This window comes from Poecile atricapillus, chromosome 1, assembly GCF_030490865.1.
Source record: "Poecile atricapillus isolate bPoeAtr1 chromosome 1, bPoeAtr1.hap1, whole genome shotgun sequence".
Lineage (NCBI taxonomy): Eukaryota > Metazoa > Chordata > Aves > Passeriformes > Paridae > Poecile > Poecile atricapillus.
Window position 1 is genome coordinate 39,671,478 of NC_081249.1, and position 24,704 is coordinate 39,696,181.

General features: G+C 37.4%; 1 protein-coding gene across 4 annotated transcripts in view; it reads left to right on the plus strand.

Moving 5' to 3' along the window:
• DOCK9 (dedicator of cytokinesis 9) overlaps positions 1–24,704 on the plus strand; it is a 110,762-nt gene that overhangs the window by 11,316 nt on the left and 74,742 nt on the right. For 2 of the 4 annotated variants that reach the window (XM_058855614.1, XM_058855643.1), the window contains exon 1: positions 17,768–18,036. The exons of the other annotated variants lie outside the window; for them this stretch is intronic. In XM_058855614.1, the coding sequence (XP_058711597.1) occupies positions 17,923–18,036 (114 nt within the window). In that variant the 5' untranslated portion in view covers positions 17,768–17,922. Of the gene's footprint in view, positions 1–17,767; positions 18,037–24,704 lie in introns of those variants that run through there. 4 annotated transcript variants of the gene reach the window in all.

The window sequence follows — 24,704 nt, forward strand, 5'->3', positions numbered from 1 at the left end:
TGCTTAGCAATAAATGCTTATTTATTCAATTTAGATTGGCTTGGACAACTTTCCAGAGTTCTTTGGGTTGTTCTTGATATGTCTGTCCTCAATGTTGAGTTAAGTTTGAACATAAGGCACAGAACTGGCAGATCCTATTGCTCAACTGTGGATCAAAGTGTATTGTTACTCATGTAAGAATAAGGACCTGTGAGAAGACTGAGCTTTCTGCAGCTCTCAAACATGAAGCCTAAAACTACTAGCTAAGATATTTAGCATTTTGCAACTAGCAGGGCTCTAAATCTGTGAGCATCTCTTCATCAGCACCTATGTGGTACCTGTCATACATGTATGTAAGATTTGAAATAGCGTTTCATAGATTGCTTCCTTTATGCCTCTTCACTTCTCTAAATATATAAAAGGCATAATAGACACAAAAAATACCTTGTCTAGGTAGGACAGACTAAATCTTGCTCCAGTTTTCATAATCATTTCCTTTTACTTTTGATGTGATCTTTGACATTTGTGACATCTTGTATACACATACATATGTGTGTATGTACATATAAACATATATATATACACATATATGCACATGTGTGTGTGTGTGTGTATATATATATAATGATAAACTGCCTCTGGTCTTCAGCCTGGTGTTATACTCAGTATTTCTTATGTCATGTTAGCTTTTTGTTTCTGTTGGAAAATCTCTTCTTAAGGTCTTGCTGAGTACATAGATGCTCATTCAAAATTATTTAGAATTTAACCATGCTGTTCTCAAGACTACCTCTGGAGTAACTATACTGGCTTTCTTCTGAAGGATGGAATTCTATTGGAGCTTTTATCTTTCTGTGTTTCAGTGGTTAGTGTGTGGCTATCCAGTGTGTCACCACAAAATCATGGAAATGCACTGGCTGAAATGCAGATCTCTGGAAGTCACCTAGTGCAATCCCCTGCTCAAAACAGGTCTGGTTAGAGCAAGTTGCTCAGAGACTGTGACAGTCTGGTTTTCATAACCACAAAGATGGAAATACTTTAACTCCAGCACCTGCCAGTCTTCATGGTTAAAAAAAAGAAGTAAATAAATCCTTTTATGCAAGTGGAGTATTCTGTGTCAGTTTCCTCCTATTCTGTGACTGTATCTTCAAGAATAGTCTGGCTCTTCTCTCTAGCTTCCCATTAGCTATTGCAACAGCAATAAGATTTCCTTTTAGCCCTCACTTAAGGCTGAACTATGCAAGATCTCTTAGATTTTTCTCATATGATACACTATGATGGCTCTCCATTAGACTCAGTCCAATATGTCAATATCTTTCTTGTACTGAGAAGCCTGTTCAGCATGTTCAACTTGCTGTTCAGCAGCAGGATGTCATCCTTATCCACTCATCCAGACCACAGCGAGCTAATCGATATACAAGGATGCTCTGGGAGACTGTCAGAAGCATTCTTTTCCTAACAGTATTCAGTGTCCAATGCTATCTCCTAGTCCACAGCACCAACCATCACATCACAGAAGACAAACAACCATAATTTGTCCTTGGTATATCTGTGTGGTCTACTTGGAACTGATATACATCTCTTACTCTTTATATGTCAAGAAATTGCTTCCAGAAGAGTTTGCATCATTCCTGGAGATTGGAGTGAATCTGACCAGCTTCTAGTTTTCCATATTTTCCTTACCATTTCGAAGAGCAAATATAAAGGTTACTAAAGATAATCCATACTCAAACACATCCTCTGCACTAGTTTTGACTAATCAAGTGCTTAAGAATTTTAAGAATTTAAAATAAAACTCACCGTTGTGATCACAAAGAAACTTTCAGCATAGTTTCTTCTTTCTCAAGAGCTTCAAGAATTACTTCTTGAAGAGAATTACCTGGTAAAACCCTTCTATGAAATCCGCATGCAGAAACAGATTTTTCAAAAGGAACCAGCACCTGAACTTTCTAGTCCTCTATGAACGCTTCTATTAAGTATGGAGTGTTTTATATACACTTCTTTTTTACTCTTGCAGGGCTATTGGATCTTCAGTTGTTTTTGGCAGCACTGCTTTTTCAGGCAGAAGTGAGTATGTTGCCTTTGAAATACTGTCATTGGCTTAAGGCACTCCAAAAATGCCAAGTGATGTTGGTTTTCACCTCTGGACTGAGGAGGCTTTAGGGCCCCATCTCTAGTGTCCTAAGTCAGTATGCAGGCAGCTGCCAGATGAGAAGTAGTGCTCCACCTACAAATACTGTCATGTTTTGTGAAAAGCAGAATTCAGGCAGGATGTGTTGAGATCTCTAAGGAACCAGACATTCAGTCATGTCAAGATTACATTTTAGTTTGGGCATTTTAAATGTCATGGAGAACTTGGTAGGTTAAAATACAAGTACCTGCTTCTAATGTTTCAAGAGATTAAGGATATTTTTGTGGCTCTTGTGCTAGGGTTTAGGTGCTTGAATCCTCCCTGAAGTATGTTCTGTTGCAGATATCTTTATGAAGTGTTTTCCTTTAGTAGTGGCTTTTCTGAAGACAGAAGCATGTTTTGTAGTAACCCATTCAATTAGAAGGTCTCCCTAGTTTGACCTCTATTCTCGTAACTCATCAGTTTCTGTCTAGAAGTCTCTAAGTTCTCATTTTGATAGTGAGAATTTTATGAGTTGAAGATTTTATATCAGCCCAAGCTGATTCCCTAACCTTCATATGTGTTAGACATTATCAAATGGAAACTTGTAAACATTGTTTAGAACTGTCTGATTGCTAACACACATTTAATTTCTATCTGTGTCATTATGTTTTCTTGGAACTCATTTGGTTGTCAAAGGATTGCTTAATGTGTTGATTTGAAATCCTCCAGTTTCCAAATGCAAAGAGATTTTTGGTAATTTATTGTAATCAGAGGAGTGGTTAGGCCCGTAAAGCAATTTTGTTTTTTTGCAAGGAAACTAGAACTTCTTTATTACTTTTCCAAAAGAACATGTCTCAAAAATACATGTTTCTGAACAATCTGGAGCTAACACGGCTAATTAATTTTTTTGTCCTCATGGCGCAGTCAGTACAGATTGAATATAATATATAGCAGGGAGGAGCTTGTTGTTCCCCATACAAATGAGTGGTTTGGCTTAGGGGTGTAATATTTGCGATGTATCCTAACACAAATAGCTTGTAAGTCTGCTTTCTGGTGTAGACCCTTTTTCATAAACCAAGAGAAGACAGGCACTGGTGGTGTGTCCTCCCTATAGCCTTATATTCCTCCCCTCTCTACCTTATGGAAAAAGACCTATCCATAACCCAGCGTCAGCTAAAGGCAGTTTGCAATGGGTAGTTTGCTGCTCATATGTACAGTCTGGGCTTGTTCATATATTGATTTGTTCTGCTTTGGTATTTTTACTATTGGATTAAGATTTTTACCTACCTTGGGCTGTCTTTTAGCTCTCTGTAGTGGGCAAAGTGCTGTCAGACCTTTGTAGCAACTTTTCTGGCCTCCCATTTGTCTTGATTCCAGCCAGGACAGGGTTAATATTTGCAGTAACCAGGAGAGAGCATAGTTCTTCTCTACCACCTTATATCATTTTCTGGGGACAGGGAAAGGGGTCTCTTGCAGTGGGGGTAGTGTTATGGTGGTTCTGGTATTTACCAGGGGTGAGCAATTGTGTGAATTGTTCACCTCTTTCTTGTACATTGTTATTAGTATTGCTGCTGTTACTGTGTTTTCTTATTTAATTGCTGTTTCCAGTAAATTGTTCCTGTCTCAGCCTGTGATCTTTACCTTTTATGCCTCCAGTTTGCTTCTCCAGCCACGCACATCACATCGTGGAAGAGCAGGGGCCAGTGAATGAGGAGTGCGTGGTTTGGAGTGTTTCAGTGGGAACATTAAATTGGGGAATACCTCTACTAAACCATGACAACATTTCACTTTGTGATACTGAAGTGAATAATATGGCATTGTACTGCACTGCTGCCTGGATGGTCACTGTTTGTGCAGCGTGGTTATTCATTACAATTCAAGGAATCTCCGTAATGAAGCTGGAAACTTCCACTTTGCACCAAATTAATAAAAAGACTGCTCCCTGTGGTTTCTTCCCACTCCTCATGTCCCCATAATTATTTCCCTTTCAAGCTGTATTTGGAATCACAGAATCAGAGAATAAGCTGAGTTGAATGGGACACAAGAATCATCAAGCGTGACTCCTGGCTGTGCAAAGGACCATGTAGCTGAGAGCATTGTCCAATCACTTCTCAAACTCTGTCAGGCTGGTGCTGTGACCCCTTCCTTGGGGAGCCTGTTCCAGTGCCCAGACACCCTCTGGGTGAAGAACCTTTTTCTGATACCCAACCTAAACCTCCCCTGACACAACTTCAGGCCATTCCTTCAGTCCTATCATTGGTCACCAGAGAGAAGAGATCAGTGTCTGCCCCTCCCCTTCCCCTCATGAGGAAGGTGTAGACTCTGATAAAGATGATTTTCATAGTGGTGTTACCATCATGTTGATGCATGTCAGTTTCAGTTGCTGTTTTCAAAATACTTTAGAAACGTGATGCTAAATTCATTCAAGATATAGTTGCAATTAAATTTTCTCATAATTGGTTTTGAATTAGAACACCTCCCTGGGTCATTTCCAACCTGAGTTACACTATGGTGTTTGTCTTTTGAAATTAAATTTTTTTGTCTTCTTGTTTCTCCGTAACCTACCTAGCATTTTACAAGTAAGGTAATTTTCTAGACATTTGGAAGAGCTGTCTAGTGCATGATAAGTTTTTCCTCATACTCTCCTAAGGTGTAAGCTACTTTTTTTTTTTTTTCCTAGAGACATTTGCTATTATGAAGTCTTTGAAAATGCATGGAAAACCCTCTAAATAGTGCTTCCTTTTAATGATCTCTTAACTTTTGATACCATGTTTATAACCCGAACTTTGTCAGGTCTCTGTAATCCTACATTTCAAATGGGAATGAAGTGAGCATCTGCACTAGAAACAGTTAACATGAATGTATTTTTGGATAATGCCTTCTGTGATAATTCCCATGACTGTTTTCCCTTGCATGTTTGCAAGGATGTCTTTATCCAGCCTTAGTGAACGGAGCACTGCATTTCCCTCACTGACCTACTTCTTTTTTTCAAAGAGGGTAGGATAGGTAGGGAGATGTTGCTGTGCAAGGTTCATGGTTATGTATGAAGATTCTCTGTCTTTTGTAGTAGAGTTTACGCTGAATTCTCTGCCATGACCTTCTTTGTTCTCCCCTTTGATAAATCTATTCATTATTAGCAGAACTGCCTTAAAACAACTGGTATTTCTCCCACTACGAGAAATGGTCTAACTTCTGCCTTTATGAATATGGGACTGATGGGTACTACTTGGATCACTGTCAAATATTGTTGGGTTTTTTGTTTTTTTTATTGATGTGTCTGCAAGTAACTATATTTTATCTAGGTTAGAAATGTAGTAAGAAGCATACTGACATGTGTTAGCTAGGCAGATGTTAGGGAAAAATGCTATTAAGCCTGAGATACTTCTTGTGAACTATCATTATAACTTGCAAATATTTCCTTGAGAAGAAAATTTGCATGGGGACAAATCTGTAGCTGACATCTTGAATCTGTTTATTCTCTCCCTCCGTGCTTTTAATTTAGCTTGTTTTAACTCCACTGCAACAATTGTGATTTTGTAAGATCACTTTTTCATCCAGTTTTACAATTTGGTAAGTAAATAAGTAAATACACCTCAGTGCTTTCAGTTTAGAAGAAATATAAAACTTACCAGTGTTCTCTGTCTAGGTGATACAGCACTCTTGTGATGTGGATTGGGACAGTTATTTTTTTGCAAATTGTTTGCCATTAAAAGTAGTTTTAAAAATTTAACATTTCTTCTCTGTGTCAGTTAAAGATGTTTATGTACTTGTACAACGGATACTGGTGCAGTATGTGAATTAGTGTCCTGTACTGATAAATTCAGTCAGCACAGGTGTGAGTCACTATGAAACCAAGAAGTGTATATGTTTTAAATTTTGTTCTGTATTTTTGTTTTAGAGGTGGATGTTGATCTGAGCTAGATAGTATTTCTCTTTTTTTTTTTCCTTTTCTTTTACTACTATTTCTTGTTTGCAATGAAGGACTAATAAATTCAGCTTTTGGCAGGTGTGTATTGGCAGATCACTTTGCATGCAAGAAAGGGAAAAGTGAAGAGAGTCTTCAGATCCCTTGTGGTTTGCCTGAAATGATAATAGCATGCTCTGACATACAGATTTGATTGAAAGAAGTGTATATAGCATGCTGTTTTCTTTGTATAGCAGCAGTGATTTAAGAATTCCCCCTTCATATTTTCAGTTTTTTATATTGCAGCTTTTTGTTTCAGACATTAAAAAGCACATATAGGTCAAGTAAAGAAGTGTTTGCCAGTACGAACTCTGTGCTAAGCATTCTGGGAGACTGCTTTCTTGCAGCAGATGAGGATTCTTTGTGGCTGGCAGCAGAAACTGCAGCAGTATCTTTGCAGTTTCCTTTCATCTTTGATTATGTTCTAAGGATCTCTGAGTATAGATGCTCTTTCTATAACCCCTTGGAATATCTTTTCATCTCTGTGGTGGAGTAGAGCACGTGCAGAAAGCCTCCTATCTTCTACAGCTGAGGTATCCTTTGCTTTTCATCGCCCTCTGATTTTTTGTCTTCAGCGGCTGGATTTTGGCAGTATTTGGCTTAAGCAAATAGGATTACATTTCAGTAGCTGATGGTTTCTAGTCGAGGAACATACTAAATGTGGGACATAATGAGGATTGTACAAAGAAATATTTCTGCAAAGCACAGGAAAATTACTCAAGTCGAGCAACGGAAGAAGACATTCTGCAAATGCAATCAGAGCTGCTAGAAATGCAAAATTCAACAGATTGGGAATGGGTTGCACGACAAGTGTGATTCTGTTTAAAGGCATTCGTACAGTTTTTGAGAGAAACTGTGGTTATATATGCAAACAGCAAGGGGAAAACAATGCCCTTGAATACACAGCATTCAGCTTGCCAGATGAAGATTCAGAAATATTGATTCATTCATTCCTGGTAAATAAAAACTTGTTTCATTAATACTTTTATCTGCTAATTGAAAGCTAAACTAAAACCAGAATAGCATGTTTATTTAACATCTGCTATGTACAGACATGGATCTATATCTTGTCCTGATATTGTAGGATGTTAATGCATGTATATGGCATGTTATATATGTGTGCATGCAGCTTTAATGTTAAAGCTTAAGATTCATATTCCTTATATCATTTAGATTTGTATTGATAGCTCTGAAGAGTTTCCACTCTGTAATTGTTACAGAGGATTGTCTGCTCTTAGATCTTTCTAAACATACTCTTGGAATGTATTTGGCACTTGTACTGAGGAACAACTGATGATTATGTTATTTGAAAAAACTAAGAAAGGCATTGTTGAGGAAACAGTAACCCAGCATTTAAGGTTTATTTTTTCCTTATGGATTTGAGTTTATTTTTTTTTCTCTGAAGCTGTTTAACTGTTCTATTTCTGTTTAACTTACTGAAAAGGATACAGGAGCATTCTAGAAGAAAAAAAAAAAAAAATCATTAAAGGGAGCAATAACTGCTTCCTGGACCTGCTTTGCTCTCAAAGGCTTTTTAGGTGTTTCCTGATGCAAAGAAACCAGGCTTTAAAGTGAGACTGTGGTCTTTGTACCCCCCAGGTTAATGACGTGTTTGTGCGTCAGGTGTATTACTTTTAGGCTTGAGGGGGTGGAATTGCAGGAGCTAACTCATGTGCATGGCTTCCTTCACAATTGGGCTAGTTAAGGATTTAAATATTAATTCAAAGCAATTTGAGTTTACTTGCTAATTGCTTTGTCACTGGCTCAGTAGTTGGGATAAGAGGGGCGTGGTACATTGAAATAGCTGGACAGATTTTGAGCTTGTTATCTTGCTGCCATACCCATGCTGTGCAACTGCAGCTATGAAAAGTCTCTGGAAATTTCATAAAGCTTTTGTTGCTTTTGTGCTGTTTTTTTTTGCTGAACTGAAATTTAAGGGAAAAAAAAATGTGTGTGGTTGCACATATGTGCAGGTCTATCTATAGGCACGTGTGTATATGTATGCACACATATATGTATATTTCTATATGTGGATACACACAAGCTTCTAGGAGAGAATACAGAATAATCTGAACTGTTCTCAGATGCTTAAAATAACTTACAGTATGTATCTTGCCCTTCATGATAGCATTGCATTTTCTTAATATGATTTGATATTACAAATAAAATGGCTTCCTCTGGGTATTAGAAGCCTTTTTACACTGTTAGCCATTTTTAAGTTAGCCTCATACAGAATATTGTTAGACATTTGTTAAATTCTGTGTAATAAATACTTTCAATAACTCTGGTAACCCATTGAGTTTAAGACCTAACACCCTTACTGGCCTAGAATTCTGCATATAGTTAGGTGAGTGAATGAAGAAATACTCCTTTTTTTAAAGTGTAATATGTAATGTAACTTGTAATATGCAATGAATTTTTTTTTGTATATATTTCTTCTTTGTTTCACGTGGTACTGTTCCAGCAATAATTTTTCTTTAATTTAGTCCTACAGAATTGGTACAAACTAGCAAGATTAAGCACAAAATATGCTTAATCTGCCATTTATAACAGAAGTTCCACATCTGTCTCCTTGGGGGTAAGATTTTTCCCAACTCCAAAATGTCTAGATGCTTTTAAATGATGATTTTTTTAATTTTTTTTTTTAATTTTTTTAATTTTTTTTTTATTTTCCTTTGGCTTTGCTAGCTTGGTTTAACTGGAAGTAGTGGATTAAGATATTTTCCTGGGATAAATACCTGAAGGATCATTTGGAGGAATGTGTGGAATCGAGGGGTCAGAATTCCTGGATGAACTTCCTGTTCATTGTACTGGGCCAGTGTGGTCCATAAGAATAAAAGTCAGGGTTTTACAAGAGAGAAACAGGACTTTTTTTAAAGGTCATGCACTTGATAATCAGAGATGGCTCTGAGTATTGCTTTCTCAGGTGTTGTCTGAGGCTGGGGAGCAGTTGCTACAGACTTACCCCTGAAGAGCGGAAAGTAGAATTCTCTGAAGAATGGGAAGAAGGGGAAGGATGCTGTAATCCTGGCAACAATGACAAGTGATTTTATGGAACTCGTAGAAGTATCTAAGACTTATATCTCTTAATTACATGATGTCTGTACTCCTTGCTATGAAAGCTAGCTTCATAGCTTCTTTCCCTTCCCAAACTGGTGGCTTTCAGGGGGAGAAATTTTGTTGCTCCTCACCAAGAAGCTGTACGTTGAGGTGAAGACTCCAGGAATCTTATCTCTGAAGAGAGCCTGCACAGCCAGGACCAAAAGAGTGACACCAAAAACAGTGTCGCTTGCTTGTGTTGTTTTTTATTTTGGTGATTGTTGCAACAGATGCAAGTGGGTGTGTGGTTTCACCTCTTTGTCTGTGCTGTAACACATATCTGAGCTGCAGTGTCTTAGCTTAGCCTATTTGTCTGTACCTCCTATCAGGTCTGTTTAGCCACTTTGGATCAAATATCTCCTGATACAGAGCTATTGTCAAAACACCAATGGATTGCAGGGAGTCCTTTCACTTAACAACAAATTGATCCTCTTGTAAAATCAGTGTTGAAATCCTGAAAATTTCCAGTGGACAGGAAACTCTTGGGAAGTAGCTTCCCTTGAAGGAAAAATCACGTCCTCTGAGAAGAAAATAAGGAGGCAGAGGGAGTTGATTTAGCATATGGTTCTCTTATTTACCCTTTAACCCAGAAGTCAGGAGGTTAAATCTAAAGCCTAGTTAAATCTAATTACAGTTTTATCTTAAGAAGGCCTGCTCTTTTGATTGCTTGAAGGAAAGATGAAATAAAGCCCATGAGAGAATGTCTTCTCAGGAGTACAGTTTATTTCTGTCCATCTCATGTCATTCAAACTTGCAATGAAAATGCTATATCTTAGCTTCAGGAACATTTCTAAACTAACACTTTGTACTGCTAGAACACATAGGGACTCATAGGGTCTCACGCCTGGATCTCACAGGGTCTTTAGGTCCACATGGGTAAGGATCTTTATTTTAATAAAGGATTATAAATTTAGTTTGAGATGCTATTAAAAGTTGCATCGAAATTAATGAAATTTTATTTTCCCCAAATGCCCATCTTGGGCATATTTATTTTTGGCAAGTGTTGAGAAAGCACTTTAATGTGCTTAATTTTGTTGTAAATCGAAGGATATAGTTTCAGAATACAAGCTTGGATGCTTGTTTACTTAATTTGTCTTAATTTTCCTGTGATTTTTTAAAAATTAATTCTCAGAATGGTATTGCATGTTATTTCTTTTTATATTCAATTTTTTTTTTTTTTTTTTTTTTATGGTGTCACTGTATAAGCAGACATTTTCTCGGAGTCAAATGTAAATGTACAAGTTAGATCCTAGACAGCTGTTTTGGGTGGTTGACAAAGGTGGAAAATGAGCAAGGGTGAATGATGTGATGATAACAGAACTAGCAAAATTTAAAAAGTGTGAGGCTTGCTTACAAGCCCCTTGAAATATTCGGTGATGGAAGAAACTGGAGCGAGTAAACTACCAGCATCTCTGGAAGAGATAGAAAATTCTGAAGTGAGACAGACGGGGCTGAAGGACATAAACTTTTTTTTTTTAATATATATATTTGTCTGAAAACTGTGGAAAAAAACTCCTTTTTTTTCCATGCTTGAAATGCTTTCTGCTCAGTTTGCTTCTAATGGCCCAGTCAGTGCTCTCTCATTTCTCTCATTAAGCTTTGGAACCTCGTAGTTTGGTAAATGTACTTAAGGTAGTATGATACCTGCAGCTCGTGTAAGATGGGGCCTAATAATTTTAAGTAGTCTTTAAATTTATGTCTGATGTGGAAAAATAGCTGTTACTTATTTTGTGCTTACACAGTTTCTGAGAAGAAATGTGGAACATTTTGAAATAGTACATGTACAGCTTTTAATAGGGTAGATTTAGGTGTTAGCTGGAAACAGAACCTGCTGCTACATTTTAGTAGCTGCAGTGTCTTGTCTCTGTCACCGGTAGACTTGACAGCAGCGTCATCATTAGGTGTTCCTGAGTTTTTTGGTGACTGTTTTTCCTGTGCTGCTCATGAGTCATTTGGTTTATTAATAAACTGTGACATCTTTAAGAGACACCAAAGTCTGGGCATGTGGGAAGATTGACTAATGACAGCAGTGAGCTACATCATTCTGGAAATAACACTGCAGAAGACATTCAAGTTGCAGATTTTAATTTCAAAATAAACTATATACGTATAATTTTTTACAAAGATTCTCCTTAATTTAATGTATGTTGTGTTTGAAATAAACCTTAAAGCCTTCATTTACTGAACAGATTATATTAAGGTGTATTCTTGCTATCTGAATTTGCAAATTAATACAACTTGTTTGTATGAGGTAGAAAGATTTAGTAGAAATAAAGTAGAAATATAAAAAAGGAGAGAGTTCTAAGGAAGTAATTGTGCTGAGTAAATGGAAGTTATTTTAATATGCTCAAACAGCTTATTCTGCAATTCTGTAATGGTGGGCAGACAATTTGTATGGGTTAATCTGTTGTTACACTCCCATAGCTTGCTTCAACTTGTAACTGTATTATGAGTGGCTTTTATTCATCAGCAATGGGAGCATTAGGCTTCATTAGGCCTCTTAATGAGGAAGAAACAGATATGTAGGAGTACAGCATCTAACTGTGGCATGGGTTTTTTCCAATTGAAAAAATGGAAATGGTCATTGAATTAGAGCACTTCTATTATTTTCTTTCATCTTACTGCTCTGGCTAAATGAAAACCTGGCATCTGATGTGCTGGCTTGTAATTTTGGCTAAATCTCCTGATGGTTTCTGTGCACTCCTTTTATTTTGACCTTTCATTAAATTCCTTTGGGAAGAATGCTTGAATGTCCATCTCCTCATATCCCTCTGCCCTCTCAGCAGGGGAAATTGCAGCACACATTCACCAAGCGTGTAGTACCTACATCAAATGCATGTTTTTGAAAGATGCATGAGAGGACTATCAGAAACAGGTTGGCAAACATTCAGTGCACTGGCATGCAGAAGATAAGATTAAGCACTTTATCTTCAGGAAAAAAATCTTTAGGCCTGGGGTAAAATCAGGATAGCTGGTCAAGTCTACATGTGTAAACCATCATTCATCCATGATAATAAATGTTGGACTAGCACAGGAAGATAACCAACCCAAAAATCTGGCACCAGTTTACATCCAAGTGGAACAGAAGTTTCCTTCAAATGGAGCAGGAGGGTATCTTGTGCTGAAAGAAGTGAAAATGTGTGGAACTAAAAAAACCCCAAAGAACACCGTAACCCCATCAAACAAACAAACGAAAACCAAACAAAAACAACCAAATAAAAAAATCAAAAAACAAAAAAAACCCCAAGCCTCATAAAAACTCCCTCATCCCTAAAAACTTCATAAAACCCCCTCCTAGAACCCCCCAGTAAAGTTTTATATGAATTTAAGGAATGAGAAGAAAGCTTCTGTGGTGGAGAAGCTGCATAGGTGGGGCTTTTAAGATTAGAGTCTAGACTTAATGAGCATAAGGGCAGGCGTCCACATCTCTTCCTCTCTCTCGATTAATACTTCTCTCTACTTGCTTTAGGAACAGCCTGAAGTGCTCATTTGACTCACCTACAGATGTAGGTACCCGATTCTGTCATGAAATTAAATGCAATTAAAGTAAATCATAGAATCATGGAATTGTTTGGTTTGGAAGGGACACCTTCCCCTAGCAGGTTCTTCAGAGTCCCATCCAGCCTGGCCTTGAACACCTCCAGGCATGGAGCATCCAAACTTGTCTGGGCAACCTGTGTCAGGGTCTCACCACCCTTGCACTAGTGAATTTTTTGGTAATATTTAATCAAAGCCAACCCTCCTTCAGTTTAAAACATTCCCCCCGTCCTATCCCTATAGGCTCTTGCAAAAAGTCCCTCTCCAGCCCCATCATTGGCCCCCTATAGGAACTGGAAGGCTGCTCTAAGGTCTCCCTGGAGCCTTCTTTCATTGATGCAACCTACTCATGATTGAGATCTCTTCTGTGTAGTATCTCAGCATCTCTGTCCTATCCAGGCTACTCAACTCTCTCCCTAAAAATATTGTTTCGAGAGTAATTTCACCGACAAAGCAAAATAAAAGATTGTATCAGTCATACTGATTTAGAGATACCTCTGCAAAGAGGGGTTGTTGTTCTCCATGTTACAAAATAGGCTTATTTCTTGTTTTGCCAAAGAAGATGAACATGAAAAGTTGCCTAATGTGTAGCACACTCATATCTGTGTCTCGCGCATTTTCTTTTCTCGCCCGTTTCCAATTGAAAATGTTCTTATTGGTAGGACTGCAAATTTCACGTTTGCAGTGTTTGCCATAGAAGGAGTCTTCCTGAGTTTTGTATGACTTTTTTTGTTTCATCTGAGTGTAGCCTGGATAGCAGGGAATTGCCAGGTGAATTGCATGCTGCATTCCATCTGCTATCAGCCGTTTTCTTGAACTTGTGAATGTGTCCTTCCAGGGAAGCACTTATCTGTAGGTCACTTATGAAACTTGGCAGCATTAAGATAGGTATAGCTGCAACACTGAATCTTCCACTGACTTGTGAAATGTTAGCCTTGAATACAGCTGCAAGGCAGGCTGCCAAGTGTGGGAGGGCAGTTCTGGAATATTTTGTACTAATACAGATGAGAGCAAGAAGTACTGGCTTTTAATGGTTCTTGTCACTCTGCTAAAGTGGGTCCATATTTTCAGATGAGCTACTGCCTTAAAAATCCAGCCTAAACCAAAACCAACCAACCAAAAAACCCACCCCCCAAAGCCCTAGCAAAACAAAGGCTCAACCCCCATCCAGTTATCCACCCTTCTCATTTTGAATTATTTTTTAAGAGATGCTGTGAGTTGCCAGGGAATTTAGAGCCACAAAGTAGAGCCACAGAACAGTAGAACAGGTATAGGGTTTTGGCAAATAATATCAAATCCTTCTGTTTTCCTATATACAGGATATGCAAACATACAGTAATATTATTCCTTCTTCTCTTGCTTCACCCCCCTCAGCTGCTACAGGTTAAGGACAGTTCTTTCCTTAGAATAGCTTACAGAGGCAAGTTTGATAGCTGTAATTACAGCTAGCAGTTTTACTGATCTTGATGCAGACTTTGAATAGGAGTTGAAGGAAAAGAAGGGCCATCAAACCAAACTACTCAGATTTTAAGTTGTTCCTACAGGGAGTCTGGGTAGTCATCTTTTCTTCCACTAAAGTTCAAAGGAAATTCTCGTATACTGCCCGTTCCCTTACTGTAACTTGCTTTTTATTATGTGATATTATCACTAGCTAAACAAGTTCTTTAAGTGAAAAGTGATTTGAAAGAATAAGTGTATGTGAAGAACTTTTCTTTTGGGCAGAAATTGGCTGGATGAATCACTGGAGTCTGCCAGAAATGCTGAGAACTTTGTACCTATGTAATTTTGTAATTACTTAGGCTGTTCCTTAGGCATGTATGATGCAAGACAGGAGACAAATATTTGGCTGTTAGAAGTGGTGTGAAAACTACTGTTGCTAAAGGTACCACATGAAGTCCTTCAAGCCACTATGTTTGTAAAAAGATGAATTGCATTTTTGCTATAATAATGTGAGTTATTTTGCAGATAAGTCTCTAGCTGGTAATTTCCCACAGTTTTGGGAGCCATGTTAGGAATGCAGTCAACTTTTGTACAGTGACATTTTTGTGTGTGTATTGTTTTCCTGGATTTTCTGTAGATAGTTATTGAGGTAACTAACTGACTGATGCAACAAATTGAGTACTTTTTTTTTTTTTAAATTGCATTTTAGGAGGCTAAAACTACGTGTCACATAACAAGATGATAGAAGTTTCATCATGTCTTAAAGTTCTGGTTTTAATCTTCCACTTTTTGAATTTTAATGTTATTGGTAAATTGTTTCAATACACTATTTTCTTAAAGTAGCTTAAGTATTTTGACTCTGATGCCTGGATAAGCGATATCTCTTGGGATTTTGGTTGGTTGGTTTGCTTTGATATTTTTGCTGTGGTTTTTTTGTTTGTTTTTTCCCTCAAATATTTTTAAATGAATTAAATTCTTGAGACAATCACTAAGACCTCAGCAGAAAATAAATGTTGGAGGTACACATCAATTTGGCAGTTAAGGTCTATTAAATGCAGGATACAGTTCCATAGGTACTGCCTCACACTTAAGTTTTTGTCAAATGAAAGAACCTCTTCTAACAGTATATCTGTGAGTGAAATGCAAGCTAGATTAGTCATTCGTAAGGAAAAATAGCTTCTATATCTTTAAACTGATGTTATAAAAATGTTAGGCTGTTGGCCTTCTTTTTGTCCCTCGTCATGTTTTGAGAAGAATAGGAAGAATGGCAGGGAAAGAAAGTCACATCTATACTGAATTAAAGGAATCCAGATACATTCAGGAGAAGAACCTGAAAAGAGTAAAATAATATTGCCATTTAGAAGAAGAATCCTTTGTTAAATTTAGCAGAAGAAACACTATTTACAATGTATATAATTATTAAATCTTTATTAATGTGAGTATTCAGAAATGCCTTTTGCATAATAAGGTTGTGCATTTCTGGTTGCAGTTAAGTATAATTGCAGACCATCTCAATGAAACAAATTCCTGTTTGGCAGCTGCATCCTCAAGTAATGGTGTAATTTAGTCTAAGCTGTTCTGTGCTTCCGTTCTCTGAAAACAAAGGGGGCTGGTGCAAAATAAAAAGTGTAACTAAATGTTCCTGAACTATTGTCTACCTTGCTTTACACAGGAAGATCTGTTTTGTAAATTTGACTGAACTGCTGGTTTCCTTCTTAACTCTTAATGAAGCTTCATAAAGTACTGTTTTCTGGAATTTGGTTTCTCAGTATTTGAGAGGTAGTACATGGATTAAAAAGTGCATGGATTGAACTTGTATTCTCTAGAGAAAAATAAATCATTATTGTCTGGACTAAAATGTTATTATTTCTTTAGGTCCACTTGTTAGAAATGTACTTGCACTGTGGATGGGATGGGCAAACTCTTGTTCAGACTCTATTTCACGAGTGCAGGCTGAAATAGGAGTATGTTACACAAGTGTGAGAGTGGAGAGAAGGGGAAGAGAAAGGGTTATCAACATCTTAGGTCTGAAGAATAAGAAACCTGTGCCACAAGTTGTGCCTTCTGAAAAATACTAGCAATAAAGGAGAATATTTGTGCTTCTCCACAACTTCATCTTCTTTCTGCAGTTTAAGGTGACTTTCTCTTCTACTAGAGAATAGATAAAAGTTCATGTCAAGTTAAATTTAGGATGTGAGTTATATTAAAGTAAGATAACTAACTGTCCCAAGAGAACTGAGAATTGAATGAAGGTGGTGGCTTCGTTTCCACAGCTGTCTGGTTCCTAAGTAGACAGAGTGTCTAAAATAAGGATGTGTTTCTCTGGGGAGTTGAATTTTCTCTCAGATGTATTTTTGCATGGTAAATACAGCTACTGAGGTTTGTGGAGGTTGCAACTCATTAGTGTTGAAACTAAACAAAGGGAAAACCAAAAAATTCCTCGCAAAACCTGGCAAAAACTGCTCATCACGGTTCACTTTTTTTTTCCCCCCTGGAGGAATTTAGCTAAAACTACAGTGTGGGGAAGTTGGAGTAGTCAAACCTTAAAAATTTCCAAAATGTCAGCTAGGTTGCATACAAAATTGCTTAGCAATTGCACAGAAATGATTTCAATAAAATTGTTGCTTTGTATTTTGCCACTGTGTGTGTGTGCTGAGCAGTGTCTGTAAGTAGTGGTATGGTAAGAGAGTAGGTGGGGTTAAAAAAGCAAAGTTGAAACATGACTTGAGTTTATGTTGTAATTAAGGATCGGAATGAGGAGAGCAACTACTGAGCCCTGTTGTAGGTTGGATATCTTGAGGCCAAGAGACACTTGTGCAAGCTGTTCTCAAGACAAGGGTGACACCCGGCAGGGTTTTGTACTGGCCAAAGGCAGTGAGTGATGGCTGGCTGATCTTCATGGCTGCAGAAGGTTCTCAAAATATGTGAAGATTTTGTTGCATTGTCTTCTCTGTGTTTCTGGATGCTGATCAGTCGTGGACACCTACAGCGTTAAAGGGTTGTGAGGAGTAAGGAATGAGTACAAATAATGTGCAATACAGGAGTGAGCTAACTGGCTGAAGAGAGGAAAGAGGCAGAGGGATACTGGTAGTTGAAGAGTTAAGGTTTTTGAATTCTATTTTGAGTTAAAATCTTTGTAGTGTATGTAAGATTTTTACTCTGAAGGCAATTCGGTGTGAAGCAAAACTTTTAATATGGGTTTAGCACTAAGATAAAAAAGGTCATGCCCACTCTACCCCAAAAAAGGAGCAATGTATCTGTCCAGGGCATTGTTCCTGAAGAGTGTCCTTGGTTGTGGTGGATTGTTGATAGCACCTGAGTAAGTGACATTAATGCAAAAAATTTTAAAAAGCACAATACTTAGGGTTTCATATTTCTAAAAAGGCACAGTTGTCAGTAAGTGACTAATTCCTACACTAAAAATATTTTTGAATTATTGAAGCCTTGATTTTATACATGCTGTAAAAGACTCAGCCTATTTTACACAGTAATTTTAGACATGCACATTCTGTTTTGTGTTTGGCTCATAACCTTAAGGCGTTAAATGGATCCACCTTTTTTTTTTTTTTCCTTCCCCAGAGGAATACAGCATGCTTAGGGGCTGGCCTTTGTCTGTCATGCATTCCCACCATAACAGATTTAGCAAACTACAGCTGAGAAGTCAGACTAGTTTGTACTTTGTGCTGCGTGTGCCAGGGAAAAAGCTTTTGTTTTCACTGGATCACTGGCATGTCGATTACTTTGATGCCAAAAAGCATACAGTTTTGCTGCTGTCTGTGTTTTCAATGAAAGAATGCAGGCAAGAACAAACAGAAATCCTAAGAAAGAGTTTGCTGTAGAATCTCCGCAGAAGGGCAAGGATGCAGGTCCTTGTGAAGTGCAAGCGGAGAGTCCTGTGGTTGTGCTGGTAAGAATTCTTTAAACAAGCTGTCTCTTCCCTTTGATAATTCCAGTTCTCTCTGTCAATGAAAAACTGCTTAATCTGATGCCAGTGAGAAGTTCCAGCATTCTTACTTGTGAATAATTTGCATTTAAGATTTAGGGTTGATTCTCTGTGTGTTTTCTGCCTTTTAAATTGATTTTTGCTGTTCTAGTTTATCAGATTTTTGGTTCTCTTTGAGTGTGACTTTGGAATTTGGCTTTCAGACTAGCTGCTTTTCAGTCTCTTCCGTCTAGCATATTTATACAGCACTTTGAACCTAGCAAAAAAAATACATATGCTTTAAAACTCTTTCTAGCACCTGTTTTTTAATTGCCTGGCATATCTTCCAATTAATGTATCTTTGAACTTCCTAAAGTGTGTGTGTAACAGTTAAATTTTACTTAAACGATCAAAGAACTATCTAAATGATTAATGACTACTTCTGTTAAAGTATCTATCTGTTAAAGGTCTTACTTTTCAATTCCTTCAATGCACATTATTTAGGAATTTAAAGTTTTAAAATAGCTTCCAGTGAGGGAAAAGGGAAATCTTCTGTATGTGGGGGAAATAATCAAATAAGAACTATTTTGCCTGAAACACTGCTAGACACTTAGTTCTGTTAGAACTTTAATAGCACAGCAAGAGAACATAGTAAGTGAGGTGTAATGAATCCACCAACTCTCTTCAGAGGAGGGAGGATTGGTAAGCTAATAATTACATATAAGTAGAAAGAAGTACTTTGATAGTTCTTACTAAAATTTCAACTTTATTTAGTATTATTTCATGCTTAATTGCTGGTGCTTCTGGTCCTCTCTTTATTTGTCTGCCTGCAGTTGAAGTTAGTGGGGTGATCCTCAAATTATAGTGTGTCCCCCCCCGCCCCCCCTCTTATTTGAGCTTCACACTCTGCATTTAAGAATTGAACTAAAACATTTTGGCCATCTGTATTTAGTAATACTCATCTGTAAGTTTTTGGGAATTGTTATTGTATATAACTGAAAGCTTACATGTGTGCTAGTAAGACAAACTTCCTTGTCACTGTGTTTTTTTAGTTTTGTTCTATTCAGAGAATTGTTAGTAAAATGTGGGGTTTTTTTTGGATGGGTGTGTTCTGATTTCTGATCCAGATTTTCATCAGTACAATATGAACTAATCTTGTGTGTGCTTTCCTGTCTTTGGAATGTTTAACTTTATTTAGAATTGTTTTTATTCCCCCATGAATACTCAGAGAGGATATTAGTGTTTCTGCAGATACTTGGAGTACTGCAGCTAATCAGCCAGGCATATGTACTTATTTAAGAAGGAAAAAAGAGTATAAACCAATACTGTGTTTACTTATCACGATTTATTAAGTACCTCTTTACAATTTCTCAAATACTAAATTTAATGTTCATGGAGTAATATACCTCCAGTGTTTGCTCTCATTTTTTCGTTTTTGGTTGAAGTGCATGCATTCTACACAAAGGTCAATTTTTAAAGGGAGGAACTTTTATCTTTTGCATAGGTCACATTAAAAATGTCTTCACTGTCATTTCAGTTGCTCTTTTGTTATTAATCTGTTTATATATATACACACACAAGTGTATATATACCATAATTATAGATCCCTTTTGTCTTGTTTTTGAGGAAAGCTAGATGAAGTGGTGCAAGTAACCTGCAGCAAGTGTGCTGCCAGGCACAAAGCAAAAAGTAAGGCGTATGTTTCATTTGATACTGACATTTGGGTCCCTTTCTATTTCATTGGGCTGTGATGTTCTCTACATTTTTACTGGCACAGTGAAGGTAGGTGCCCTATCCCTGGTGCAGGGTGCAGTAAGGTAGTAACTAGGACTGACAAAGTTTCTAGTTGCTGTAACAAATTCTAAACAGCAGAATTTCTTGTTTCCTGGGTTAAAAATCTGGGAATTACATTAGATAGCAATCCTCAAAAGCATGTGGAGCAGTAGGCTTCTGGTTTACTCTAATAATCCTTCTCACTGACTATTGTCTAAAACATTCCTTCAAGTGTAGTATTCCTTTTGTGCAAATATGATGTGATTTGCCTAGAGATAGAATCAGCTGTCAGGAAGCAACAGGGTTTTTGTTGTATTAACTTATGTCATATTCATTTAATATTTTAAATGTCGTTTACTGAGAGTCTGTTGGAGTATTGAGGGAACTGGGTATTTATAACTGGAAACATCCCATGTGTTACTGAAACAAGGTTATTTGATTGAGTGCTCTGCCTGAATTAACTTTTCCTGATTAGGTGGGTGGGTTCACAGAAAGAGTCATCTGCTGCTTTCAGTGCCAGTAAGTCAGTGTGTGTGCTCTTTTGTGTTCCTGTGATTTGAATTACATTGTGTCATAACTTTGCCATTGAGGTTAACAAGCAACAAGAGCCCATGGAAAAAGCATTTAGATTTTCCAGGTGGTGCCACAAAACCCCTCTTGGGATGAGCTGCTGTTGTGCTAGCTGTTGTAGAAGTTACTGGATGAGCATGCCTGCTGTCCAGCTGCATTTTGATAGTCACAAGTAGTAACTGCTTATCAAAACAGATGATGTTTCTGGGAAATTGGATCTTTTGGAGGTCATCTTTCTGCTTGGAAGCTTGCTGGAAGTATAAAATGTAACAGTTAAAAGTAAGCTCTAGGATACAAATAATTTCTTGAATTAATTTTTAAAACCTCAACAGGGGCAATTTATTTTTATTGTTGGACAGTAAGATACAAGGAGCTGTTACCCATGTTTAGTATTAAATAATCTTATTGTATGTCCACAGTGGCTTTCTCAGGCCACTATTAAGAAATACATAACATCTATTCATCTATTTATATGCTGCTTCCTGCTAGTGCCTGTAGCTCCATTTTACTCCTCATGGGAACTTGTTAATTTGCAGGTGTATAAGCCAAACATTTTTTTATAAGGTAAATAATGTTTTGTGGCAGGAGGCTAACAATATTCAGTGTGCTTAGCTTTACCATCTTTTGTTTTCTGAGAAGAGAATTGGACAATAAAAATTGTCTTAATTTAAGCTTGCAAGAAGAACATGTGCTGGAGGTTTTTTTCTGTAATATGTAATGTAGGCAATCACTGAACTCTTAGCTTAAAACTTACTTTATCCTGATGAATTTTCACACTGCTTGTCCAAATATATAAACTGTATTAACAGATTAAAATGCTTGCTGTGTGGGTGTCATGAATGCTGTTTTGAAATATTTCTTATTTCTGATAAGTTTCCATGCTTATAATAGTGAGGCAAAACCCAAAGTGGTACGGCAGAAAATTTGCTCTTTTATCTTTCAACAAATATAGCATTGTCTGGCTCGAGATCAGCCATGAACCTCTATGCTCTCATTTTCCTAGATTACAGAAATAAAAATGTTGTTGGCTGTAGATTAATAGGAAAAGTTAATCCTTATTGGAAGGACTGACTTTTAGTGCCTATAAACTTGATATTGCAGTTTTGACTGGGCTGAGTTTTATCTGTGTCAGCTGGTCCATAAATTGTACTCAACAATCCTGTAACTACCCAGCATATTTTCTTTTATATTGCATGAAATAATAGAGCAGGTTTTTTGTTTTTTTTTTTTTTAATGTAGAAGAGCCTGAGAGAGAATCTGCTTCCTAGTGCTGTTTTTTTGCCTGGCTAAATGCCAGTATCAGTGTGTTGTTTATTGTTTTCTTTTTTCATATCTGGACTAAACTGGTAAAACATCCTCTTCCTTTTGAATCTGACAAATTACTAAGAAAGAAATGAGTAACATTTAGGAGAAACTCAAGGAAGCAAATTCTTCATTAATTTTTACATAAATGACATTTCTGCAAATCAAGTATCTTGCTGATTAAATAGGAGAGGTCTGTATTAAAGACAGCTGCAGTGAGCTTTAGATTCTTTAAAAGCTTCTCATGAGGGAGAATTTTTATTTTTTTAATCTTGTGTTTACAGCATGCAAAAAAATGTAAGCAAACATTATATTCTTTTAAGATTCCTTTTCATAAATTTTATAGTTGTGGTAAAGCAGTTTTGTGACTACAGGGCAGACAGAGGCATTTGTGATTAATTGGATGATTTTTAAAGCTGCATTTTGGGGTTTTGAATTAGCTGTGCTAGGCAAGCGTGTGTGTATGTTTCCATGCCCATGAAATCATTTTAGTTGCATTATCTTTAAAAGTAATCCTTTTCCTCTGATTTTGCTGGTAAAATGAGAGAAGCCAGAACTAGCTTTCTTCCAGTCTTCACCTATCACCTTCCCAAGAGGATTAACAGGAGGATGGATGTAGCTCTTCAGCACCAGGGAGAAGAGGATGATAGTGCTGGTCATGTGCAGCACCATGTAAAAATCCATTTCCCATTCAAGATGACAGCTTTCCCTTGCTACCAGGCTGTGGAATTGGGGCTGTGATCTATCCACTTGCTAGTTCAGATAGTAGATCTCCTTGTATGTGAACGTTCTGACAGTATTGACCATGCATGTGTTTATTCTTTCCTTTGAAAAGCTCCCCAAATTGCCACAAATGGTCACACAGCCATCTGATCAGCATTTCAGATACAATCTGACTAGAAACCCCTGGTTGGAAGTTCTCTCAAGCCAGATCACCTCCTAATCTGTCACAAAAGCTCTGGCTCAGTTGCTTTGTGTGAGAAGCCTCAGAAATGTGCCACAAGAGCGAGGAAGAGTCCTTCTAGTGTCAGCCCTGCTTTTAATTGGTTTAAACCAATTGTGAAGCAAAACCTTTTAAACTAACTTCAGAGACTGATTGTATGCACAAATCAAGTTGTCCTTCTCTGCTGGCCATTTTTTAGGCACAGTTTAATTTGCAGTATTTATTTTTTGTTTCTCCTAAGGGTCAGTCATCCTGAAGCGCTTTCAAACCAACCTGTCACCGCAGCATGTTGTGTATAATTTCTCATGACAACCTCTTGAGGTCACATGGGAAAAGCAGACTTGGCCAAACAGAGTGACTGGGCCACATTACTCTAGGAATCTCTAAACCTTGCTTTTACTTAAGAAAGAGTATTGCATAAGAGCTCAAGCCCAGTGGTTGGCAGGTGGGCATCTTGCCTGGATAGGTAGGGAGAGACCTGATACTCTGAAAGTGAGAGAAAGGTGAACAAAGGGTGTTTTGTTTTCTGGCTGATGTGTTAACTTTCATTTATAGACCAGTGAAGTTTGAAGTGCTCTTTGTATTCTTTTATCTCTGTGCTTAAAGAAGAAAAATTGTAATGGACAGTTATTGCCGTAGTGAAGAGTTGGAAGGCGTGAAGTTCCTGTAATTTATTTGGAATCAGAACTGATTAAGACAATCTGTTAGAGTGGGGCTGCTCAACCTGAAATGTTGTGAAGGGGTAATTTTGCATGTGGGAAATGTTTCAAATGGGTGGACAAGGTGTTAAGTAAGCATGGAGCACATAATTTCATTAGCTTGGGATTCACTGCAGCAGTCTGAACACTCGAATGCAAACTTGCAACCAAAATAGTTTGTGGAATTAGTACATTAGAGAAAATGTAATCTTTTCTTAGGTCATGTTTGCCTTATGCTTTTCTGAGCTAAATTGTCCTACCATTTCAGCCACAGATGGGTGCATGAACATAAGCCTTTCTGATGGACACTGACATCAGTTCTTGGCTTTGTGATAACTCATGTTCATGAATAACAGGAGAAGATCAGGCAGTAGCTGGGGTTCAGGTGAAAAGCTCTCAAAATGTGTCAGAGCAAAATACAGAGTGAACTGAACAGCCCTTCTCCATCTCATCTGAGTAGAAAGATGTCAAACACAACATAATTATCATGGCTCTTAGAAGTATTGGTGTGTACTGAGTATGTTGTTAGATAGCTACTGAATTTATTGTAAATCCTTCCTGTGGGATTGTAAATGGTAGCTATTTTTCTTAACAAAGCTACATTTTGTTCATAATTTTTGGAAGATTTTTCCAGACTTTGCTTTTTTTTGCCTCTTCAGCTGTTATGCTTCGTTATGTTCCCACATTTTTCTTGCCAATAAAACTACTGTGTGGTACATATGAGGGAATCTCAAATAGCTCTTCAGTAGCCTGTGAACTAAGCCTGAAAACTTCGGTAACTTTCTTTGACCAAAGCTTTCCTAATTCCTTGAAAAAAAAATTTATTTGATTCACTTTTGAAGAAAACACCTATAGGGTTTCACAGGAGTATTATTAATATTCTAGTGATTAACAGCAATTACTGATAGAGATATTTGTTCTTTGTAGGACAATTAGAATTTGGAAGGTTATTGTCATGAATTATACAAAACAATATGTAAAGCTTGTCTTGTCATTTTACCTATAATGATGACAGAAGCTGGTCTTGCTGCTACAATTATCTTGAATATACTTTACCTGGAAATTAGTACCACTAATCTTGAGCAAATATAATTTGTAAAGTCTCTTGTAATTGCTGCTTATAAAAAAAAATAAGTAATTTTATGTCTGGTACTGTGATGCTGAATTTTAGTTGCAGAAAATTCAAGCTGGATTGTAACTCCATCTTTGCATTAGTTTGCACACTCCAAGGCAGAGCTGCCTTGTTCAGAGCTCTGTCTAAAACTGCTTTGCCATCTGACCACTTAACAGAATGCTTGGCAGGGTGAAGGTTTTTCCCTGTGTGATGGTGCAAGGGCAGCTGTAATGCCTCATCTGTAGAAAGGCGT